We start from the raw sequence: 9,871 nt of genomic DNA, 5'->3' as shown, positions 1-9,871 counted from the left end.
GTTAGTTGCTGATCCCTAAAGGACGGTGATACCGGGCGCAATGCAATCCAATGTAAGTCTATCGAGCAACAAACTTACTATGTAGGCCGGCCCTGCTTGGTAGATCTAATCGTTTTCAACGCCTTAGCGAACGGCTGGGGCCAATGTATGAGATGATGGATGAGACGATGCGAGCGGAAGCGTCTGCACAGCGGTGGTATTCAACGCCGTGGTATCGGCTTTCGGCGAAGCCGGGAAAGATGCCCCCCCCCCCTCCTCTCTTCTTCCCAGATTCCAGGCAAATGCTTGTTGACCGCTGTTAGGAGCTCTTGAATGAAGCTGGGGAATTTGAATCCTAACTGCGAAGACACATCAGTTCACTCGCAGCCGCCCTGTGTCCCTCCCTTGCCGCTCACTACGCCGAGTTATCTGTAGACTGTCTTAACCAGGGCGCGTTAGGTAGTCGAGCCATACAATAGGCTTATTGCCCACGAGTAGTATGAATAAATAAGACGTACAATCATCAACAGTCGTCTCACTCCCTCGGAGCGGAGCGAGACGGCTGTCCGAGTTTTGTTCATAACACGTTCAGAACACGCTTCGGAGCGCCCTCCTAACATTGAACCCCTTGGTCTCCTATCTTGACACCGCCCCCCTCATCTTTCAAAATTTTGATTTTCTTTCCCCCCTCTTGATCGGCACGGCTATACACTCGCTTTCTATCCTACCGACTCGAACCGCTGCCGCTGCTGCTACTAACGGCAGCTCGTGTGCACTGCAGCCTTGGGCTGGTTTTGCGGCTGGCACCCAACAGCTAGCGCCTGCGGCTAGCTTACCTTGTCAGTCACGATTCTGCGAGATATACCCCCCGCGGACTGAAGGTCGAGAGCCTCCAGAGGCAATTGGATACATTCCCCACCAGCAGCTCCCGGGTGAACGCAAGCCGAGCCGCCTGGTCACCATCTATGAACACCAACATGACACTTTACAGCCACTTCGATATGGAATCCCGGGGCAAGGGCGACCGCGCTTCGCTGGAGCGGGAGCGAGACGCCTGGTTTGCCGCTTTGGAGAGCTACAGACTGCGATTTGCTTGGAGAGAGAACGCATCAGAGTGGCTTGCAAACGCGCAGAGCAGAGCGTCTGGGTCAATCTCGCTAACCAGGCCTGGTGTATCAGCCAAGAAGCCTTGCCTGTCGATGTTATCGAGATCCTCTGCTCTTATCAGGCCGAGATTCGTCAAAGACGCCTTAAAGATCTACAACTGGATCGTGACCAGTCACTGGATGCTGTGGACAAGCAGGAGAGAGAGGTCCTTCTTCATCACCACCAACGATTTCCGTTATCAACCACGACTGGGCCGTTAATGGATACGGAATCAACCAGAGACAATCCAATCGAGATACAGCGAGGCCCACCGACGGGCCCAACGTGCGATCTCCGAGCGCGGACACGCGCTGGAGACGACGCGCCTCAAGAGGCACTGGCATCCCAGAGCAGAGTGTACCCGTGGAGTCAAGCCCTGGCCTTAAGAGAACCAGCTTTGGTCCCCACGGCGTTAACGACCGCGCACCAAAGCCCCCTTTCTAACAAGCCCCCAAGCCTCCCCCGAACCCCAAGCCAAGGTGCTATGTCGGACTCTAGTTAGAGCCGCTAGTATATAAACGTCCTAACTAGAATGCTCCCTTTTCCGCAGACGTAGCAGCCTCGGCATTCTGCCGGCGGGAGACATCATGTTGACTGCTCGGGGGCAGAGTCAACCTTCCAGACCCGTGTGAGGAAACGAAAACGAGTCCAGAGAAGCTTAGCCGGCCGGCCATGCGGCAGGGGCTAGGACAAGCGCGAGCTGCAAGCTGCTGTCTCCTCCACACGGCAAGCTAAAATGTGCCTGCCTCCTCCAAATCTGACGTTCTTTGCAATGCGGATGCGCGGGGGCCGCTGCCGTTGGTGACGTTTCCACCGCCGGAAGCGGACCTGGGACCAGCAGCACCATCTGTAGAAGTTCGAGGCGTATTGCTACGTACTCACGGTTGTTTCGTGATATTGGAACAGCCCTCCGCAGGCTCGAGGAAACAACCGCTAGCCCAGCTCTCGTCTCAGTGTGGGGGTTGGGGGTTGGGGGTAAAGTGTTAGTTCAGGATGTTTGGCGCGGGGTCTGTTACAGCTGCTTTTGCGTTCGCATGGTTCGATCCGGTTTCTTTCCCTTCGTTTTCTCTTTTCTTCTTGTATATTAACGATCGATTAAGAATGTATCCTATCCTATAGATGCAACCATCTAAATAACGGGTCCCTGTATGCGCGCCACGCTTCCTACTAGTTAGTGACTGACGTCTGGTGCAATCAATCTCTCCCCGTTATGCTTGCCTTTTCTTGAACTCAGGTAGATTTCGCTTGTCTCGGTCTCGACCCACCAAGTTTGGTGAGAGCAAGTAAGAATGGCTGTCGTGAACACCGAGTTGTATCAGTAACCCCGAATTTCCTGGTGAGAATTGGAGCTTAGGCAGGAGCTGCCTGAGTGACCGCTGCTCCTCTTCCTTAACCCTCCTCGCTTCTAGTTGTCCTAGGCTTCTGGGTAGCGAGAAATTTCGTTAATGGAGTTAGCTAGGCGTTCCTCGATTTCCCCGTCTCAGACGAGGACATTCGCCACCCACTTGCAGCCACGCTCATGGGTATCCATCCATCCATCGTGGGTTGTGGTAACGAGCCTTCCACAACGTCAAGCCTAATGTTGATGAAGCCTGACGACTGTCTCGCAGGCCTGCTACTACGTCTTCGGTCGGCCTCGGTCCGTGTTTCCACACCCACTGACTGCCCACGGCCATGACCGCCGACTTCAGTTGCATCCCGGTGTTGAGTCCAAACCGTCGCCGACGGCGGCGGAACATCGATATCCACCGAGATCCCTTGGAGCGACAGCGGCAAGTCACAGCTTAGGTCAGCGCGGCTGCGATCGTAGCTTATGGCGCCGCAAAGGTCGACTTCGCTATCAGAGGAACCTAGCCGTGGCGTGTGGCGACGATTCGGGCTATCGCCAGGGCCGATTTCGCGCGGGATAATGGCAAGCTCGGCCTCAGGTTGCTTCGCAATAGAAGCTGTCCTTTTGAAGCTGAAGCCGTGCTGCATCCTGTGTCGGGAGAACCCGCTGACGGGATTCGACAGAGAGGGCATAACCTTCACGACGAGGGGCCGGAGCGTCGGAAGGCACGCGCAGATCAGCCCACTACAGACTTCGCCGATGGACCACCCAGCAGTCTGCACGTTTTCCCACGTGAAGTCTGCGGTCTGATGGAGGTGTTGTATCCGGACAGCCGAAATCACGCACGTGCTATCAACCATGTGAGATTGGTGTCAATGTGACATTTACTGTCGATATAGAGCACGTACAAGAGTCCGAGGCAAAAGATTCCGCCTAAAGCATATCTCTGTCTTGAAGGCAGCTTCAGGCCGCTGATAACCGGTAACGGCAGAACAAAGACTATCAGGTCGGTGGCGATATTCCCTGCGGCGTTGATGTACCACAGAGGGTAGTTCGGGATACAGCTGCCTCGGACGCTCTTATCCCAGAAGGCGTTCGTAGGGATGCAGATCAAGACCTCCACCAGAACTTGTGACATGCTCCAACCCCCGACGAGGATCATCGCACCGAACAGCAACTTCCTCATTCTTTGCACAGCAAATAGTCGCCAGTACTGGAGCAAGAACGTCATTTTGACGCCAGCGAGGGCGGCATTATAGAAGACGACCGCGGTATAGAAGGTCTACTAACTGTTAGTGGACAAGACACGTCAAACCTCGCCAACGAGGGCTGCTATACCCTTAGATACTCTTTGATCTGGTCTTCAGTGAGTAGATACACATGCATACCGAGGCCGTTCCTCAGGTCTAGAAGATCCGCGTCAGCTATGCTCTCACCATCCTGGCTAGAATGTAAGAAACTCACTGATCGCAACTGCGAAGTAGCAAGCGAAGAGGAGAAACTAGGAAACAATATTGGCTTGACGTTGGGTGTGGGTACGAAAATGGGTGTTAAGTGGGTTAACTCACGAAGGTTAGGATAGCAGCGCTATCATCAACACCGAATCTTCGCAGCAAGAACACGCGAGTGTACGTTCGCATGATCACTGCGAAGAGAGCCAATGCGAACGCAAACGATGTGATACCAACCATGACAGCTCGTCGGCTGTCGCTTGACTTGGCGCCGGGACGGCCTTCCATTCTATTCGCTGTTCCCTGGTGCCCTAGCGAGAGATGGCGCTCGTTGAGAGACGAGAGGAAGGGAATGTAAAGAAAACTTCGAGCCGAGCCAGGGTTACCGTAGTGGGACTGAGCTATATAGATCCGTCCGAAGGATAGAGCGATCGCACTCTTAGGTTAGCTCTTCAACACGGAAGGGCGGGAGGAGTGCCGCACAGGTGCCAAGACGAAGGGGGGATTAGGGGAGAAAAGAAAGAAATAAGAAAAGAGAAGGCAAAAAAAAAAAAAAAAAAGGGATTGGGTTTGCCTCTCTTGCGGGAGCAAAGTTTACGCTTTGAAGTCATGGTAAGCATAGCGCCTCATACCGAAATGAGGGTCACACTATATCAGGGGGGGGGGGGGTTTCAGACTGTAGTTACGCAGTAGACACAGAGAGTATCCCATGGTAGAAGGCGTCGACCGCCGTCTACAGGGACCACCTAGTTCGGTCAGAACTTTATTTCGGGTGACAGACCAGGACCATCTGCTCGCAGTAATTATAGGCTTGGCGAACACTACCGAGGCTGCCGGAGGGGAACCTTGACGTCCTTGGCGAAGCATGCTGCCCGCTGCTGCTGCTGAAATGTTCTCCATCTTCAAGGTGTGTAATAGATATAGGATCCTTAGTAAGACTAGCCATCTCGACATACAATAACAGCCTCTTCTGTGTTTTTTTTCTTTTTTTTTTTTTCTCCTTTTTTCTCCCTTTGTTTCCATACCTCCCCAGGGATTCAAGATGTTAGCGCGTCACTTCTGCGTCGGTAGAAACGCCTAGTTAGTACTGGGGTATGTTACCTTCACAGAAATCTAGGGGGAGGGCGACATATCGTTTTCTGGACTTTCTCTGGACCTGGGCTCAAAGAATCTCCAGAAAAAGATGTGTTGTATTTTTGCCCCCATAAGGCCCTGTTAAGACCTCTAAAAATGATGAATATTCCTGCTAAAGAAGGCTAGTATAGGATGGCGCTAATATTTGGAAACCCTGAGGAGGTATATGTTCTTTTTCCCTTTGCAAGGAGGTGTTCGTGACCGAGACCGAGCGAAACATGGGTCTTACCCCTGAAGGACCGGCATCGTAGCTCCATGCAATCCTCGGCTATATGGAAGTGATCAAGCCTGTGTCCGGAGTGGGTTTCGTTTGAATTGGTTAGCGCTTGCGACAGACGGGCCCCCTAATATACTCTGTAGTACTATTTCCAACTAGGATTAGGTGTCTCTGCTGTCCGCGCACTAATTAGCGGGGGTTCTAGCGACGGGAGCCGCTGATTGCAGCCTCCTACGGTCCTACCTCGTTCTTTCGGTAGCCCAGCAGCCTAGCAGGGCCCTCTTAGTTACACTGCTAGCTAGCTACTACTAAGGGGTTAAGGCAGTAACAAGAACAAAATCCCCAGCAAATAGACACTCGTGCTATCGCAATAGTATTGAGCGAAGCGTTTGTAGCAGTATCAAGACGTGATTTGATTGGGTAAAGTAACTGGATCTTCCAGTGAGAGCATAAGTGTAGCTGTCAGTATCAACCAAGTACCTATATAGCACGGAGCAGGGAATGGTTGGGTCAGAGACATCATCACGGAAGCCTTTGCTCTGCGCTACAGTTAGCTGCACTGCCGGCTCGCTTGCTCGCATCTGGCTTTTTCTTCTTCCTAAAGTTAGTATGATCTCAGGAGGGGAATACAAGGGTTAGCTACGGGTACTGGATGCTTATATACGAAACTCCTATGGAAGAGTATACTGGGTAATTAGGAAATACACTAGAAGACTGGACGTCACTTTGTGCCCGCTACCGAGCTTCAACGGTCGGCCTACTCTCCAGCAGAAACACACCTACAAACTTACTAGCAGGCTCCCATAGGGCCAGTCCAGCCATCGCTTGACTATGTCGGTCATCAGCCTGCTACATCAGGCGCGCTGTCCTGGTGTCAAAACAACACGTTCTAGTTTATGTAGGGCAACTTCATCACCAATCATAGGCGGAAAATGCACCTCGTAGGACGGCTGCAATAGTTAGGTCTCGAACAGTGAACTCATAATTAAGACGGTGCCGTTATGCAAGCAGCAGGTTATCCTCGACACTTGGCCTTGAGCATTGTATAACACCTCTTTACACGCCGCAGGGGAGGCCGGGGAACCAACTGCAAATCCGGCTTATGAACGAGTTAGCTAGACAGAGAATGTCTAGCATGGGTGTCTGATGACGTGGGTTTCTCAATGCAGTGATACAAGAGCCACTATTAGAAACAGGGAGGGGGGCCGGAGGAGGGGGGGAACTAAGTAGAAGAGAGGATGTTGACGTGTGCATCCTGGCGTTTACCGACCTGACCGTGCTCTGGTCAATGATACCTTAACGTTCCATCGTGAATGGATCTGCGCGTAGACTGTTGGCCATCGTACATGTTGCCCTGATGGGGATGATACATCAGGGATACAGCTATTGTTGGATCCGGACTGGCCATAGCATTCAACGCCTGAAACTCATAGTACGCTTGTTGATGGGGATGAGGAGGCCATCCCGACTGCGCTTGTGTTGGCATTGCTCGAGAGGCTGCGGATGTGGTCTGAAGGTGCGGCACGTTAGAGACTTTTAAAAAGGACTCCTCGGCCAGTTCGCCGGACTCTATAACTTGTTGCATAGGTGTCTGGCCGGTCATATGCATCCTGCACGTACTGGCGACGGGTGTGACGAAGTCCTCGCGAAATCTGCTGATGCTGTCGGGATCAGTGCCTAGAAGAAAGGCGTACTGAACGAGCAGCTTAATGTCGCCAATGTGCCGGCATTCTAATCTCTTCCGCAAGATGTTGGACGTCTGAGGGGTCCACTTGAGAGATGTTCTTAATGCTTCGCTCTGTGTCCACTCGTTCCAGGTGAGCTGCACCTGGCTCTGACGGAGCAGATTGCCCATCCTTGTAGAGTACGACCATCCGCCACGACTGGCGCCTTGCTCAAAGTGCTCGGCCACATGACGGACGTATTTTTTGAAGGTCGGGCTGGCGTTGGTGTACTCCGGGGCCTCAAACACTTGCAAGCAGCCGTCAAAGCCGCAGGCAAATACCACCTGCGGGCAGAGTTTGACCTTGGCTACGTCTACGGACACAAGAGAATCGCAGTGGACCTGTTTCAAGTGTACCTTGTAGACGCCCTGTGAATCAAACACCATATGACAGCCATAGTGGCGGCAGAACCACTGAGCGTCGTTGTAGTGAAAGTCTTCGATATGTCGTTTGAGGTCGCTCTTCCTTGCGCAGGTCTTGATGATACCTTCCTCCCCGCACAATCCACACACAAAATACCCATTCCGCTTCAATTTCTTTAGATCAGCGGATGACGTCCCCACTGTCGGCGGTTCCGGCACCCGCTGCTTCACCCGAATACGTCCAGCCCGCCGCGTTGCCGAGGTGCAGGTGGCAACGGAAAGGTCCCCACCTTGGATGTGTCTGCTCGTGGGCTTCGAACCGTCCCGAGAGCCCTTTGGCACTGCCACCCCGGCAGTAGAGGATTGGAGGGGAGAATAGCGTACTCTTTCGGATTCCCATAGGCCAAAGTCGGCTGATCCCGTGGATGACATCGCAGTATAAATACTTGACGCTTCATCGGGAGCTGCGTTGCGTTCAGCCGGCACTGGAGAAGCAATCGACTCCTGGACCAGGCTCTTTAATGCGTTCATGCCGTATCTATCGACCAGGTGCTTGATCAACTGCCCATCACCTAGTCTCTGCGCAGGCGACACCATCATAGTTTGCCGTGAACTGTTGGCTTCAGGCCAAGTATATGGGGCCATCGTCTTGAGTATGGGTCGTTCTTGCTCCTACGTCGGCAACAGCAGGATGCAGATGCCGTGTGACGAATAAGGTAGCTGCGGGCTTTCGTGAAGGCTATCGGGGACTGAACAAGTGTAACGACGCGATTCATAAACAGGATAAGACGAAGTGGCTCGGAGGAGTCCGTGAGCAGGCTGGAAATATACGATGAGTTTATTAGCGGATGGGTGGTTGGCACCGGACGCCGTATAAGCCATAAACACAAGAACGCTTTACCAATGTCTGTCAAAAGTTGCCAACGAAAAGAGATGAGGAAGTTTGCCCTAGAGTGTTGCTCGTAGAGAACAAGGAGAGGCGCAGCGACTGGCAAGCCCAAACTGGCCTGGGTTCAACAAGTGATAAAAAGGTTGGACGAATAGCACTATATGACGGATATTAGTGCTTGGTTTCCGGGCCTGTCTTCAATTTGACATGGACCGATGTGGCCCCCCGGCCAGTACCGTCGGAACCGAAACAGCGGTCAAAAGTTCCCTTGCTGTGAAGCGCGCTAGGGGGTGGTAGATGGGCAGGGATAAGGATGGTTTAAAGCGAGTGGATCTGGCTTTTTTGCCAGTTGGGCCAGGCCGGCCACCCAGTCTGACAGTGCCCCTCCTAGCCGGTTTTTGTCTTTACTTTTTTTCTTTTCTTTTTTTTCTTCTTCTTTTCCTTTCGATTAGGTTGGGAGTGCTAATCTTACTGGGGCATTGACCTCTGTTCTAGCCGTAGTGTATCAATTGAGACGAGAACGGCAGCTGGAATGACCACAGAAGCAGCCAGACATTGTGGAATCGAATTGAAATTAGTAGGAAAGTCTCATCCGCACAGTCCAAACCTAGACCCAGCCTTCCGTCGCAGGTGGTGATCCTCTCCCTCTGTTCTTGTTGGTCGCCCACTCATCCCAAGTTAACATGAGTCACAGCCATAGGTATATCTTCCTCCCTCCTCGCGATTGGACTTTCATTCTCTGTATCGGCATGGTATTCGTGGTGGCTATAGTGGTGGTTTTGTGTAGCTAGAGTCCGCCACCTCAAGTTGATGTTGTGACCATGACGCAAAGCCAGCGGATGCGAAGTCCGGAGATCACTCTCGTATCTCTCGTATCCATGACTCGAGAGGACCGTGGTCATTAGCGACCAGCAGGCTGCAGCGAGATTGTTATAAAACGTGCTGTGCGCAAGACTTTTGTTACGACCCGTTATGCATGGATAACAGTTGACCGACCCACTTGGGCGTCGGGCGGCTAGGACAGGACATTTGTACTGCAGGATCACGGGAACAACAGGAACTCACTCGGTAACGGAAGAACTATGGTCCAAATCACGTGATGATAAGATAACGATCATATTGGATCAATATGATCCAACACGACTTGGGGGCCAAACGATCATTCTGGATCGAAATGATCCAGATCGACCCAAGGTACAAAGGAACATGTTCAGAACTAGACTTGTATATAATGACCCTGAGCCTGGCTCATGGTCAGACTTCCATAGCTCTTCAGCAATCAACTTAGTATTCATCCTCACGGATACTCTCAGCTTACCTTCACTGCGAATCACTTGTTGAGTCTAAGACTGATCACCTTGGCCTCTGAAGAATCGATCTACTACAGCCTACGAACTACGACCTACGACCACGACCCAGTGTACTGTTAGAACGTATCAATCCCCAGCTTCTGTTAGCAGACCCTACTGTCGGATAGCTGACCGTAACAACTTTCCCACAGAATAGTCAAGACAACGACACCTCGCCGATCAGCACTATCTCTAGGGCAAATGGGCACACAAACGACCCCTGTTCGGATGCCCTGCTGTAGTCTCCATTCTATGGAGCGTAATAGGGGACGTTGGTGAAGGCCAGGCTC

The 9,871-nt window shown here is 52.3% G+C and overlaps 2 protein-coding genes across 2 annotated transcripts; both read right to left on the bottom strand.

Annotated features, from left to right (window-relative positions):
* Window positions 1-2,514: 2,514 nt before the first annotated feature.
* On the bottom strand, window positions 2,515-4,194 carry CGCA056_v015081 (Satratoxin biosynthesis SC1 cluster protein 4; the record flags this gene model as incomplete). Its single annotated transcript, XM_037330322.1, has 6 exons — window positions 2,515-2,547; window positions 2,842-3,304; window positions 3,364-3,737; window positions 3,794-3,861; window positions 3,920-3,956; window positions 4,024-4,194. The coding sequence occupies 6 exons, from the start codon at window positions 4,192-4,194 to the stop codon at window positions 2,515-2,517; spliced, it is 1,146 nt and encodes a 381-aa protein (XP_037171291.1).
* A 2,490-nt stretch (window positions 4,195-6,684) lies between these two features.
* Window positions 6,685-7,378, bottom strand: CGCA056_v015080 (uncharacterized protein; the record flags this gene model as incomplete). The annotated part of the gene is made up of 3 exons (XM_037330321.1): window positions 6,685-6,767; window positions 6,878-7,322; window positions 7,373-7,378. 3 exons carry the CDS (start codon window positions 7,376-7,378, stop codon window positions 6,685-6,687), a joined length of 534 nt encoding a protein of 177 aa, XP_037171292.1.
* Window positions 7,379-9,871: the final 2,493 nt, after the last annotated feature.

The sequence above is a fragment of the Colletotrichum aenigma genome (assembly GCF_013390185.1).
Source record: "Colletotrichum aenigma strain Cg56 chromosome Unknown KSG_Cg56_contig26, whole genome shotgun sequence".
Taxonomy (NCBI): domain Eukaryota; kingdom Fungi; phylum Ascomycota; class Sordariomycetes; order Glomerellales; family Glomerellaceae; genus Colletotrichum; species Colletotrichum aenigma.
The sequence above is the reverse complement of the archived record's forward strand: the minus strand, read 5'-3'. Positions and strand labels throughout refer to the sequence as shown.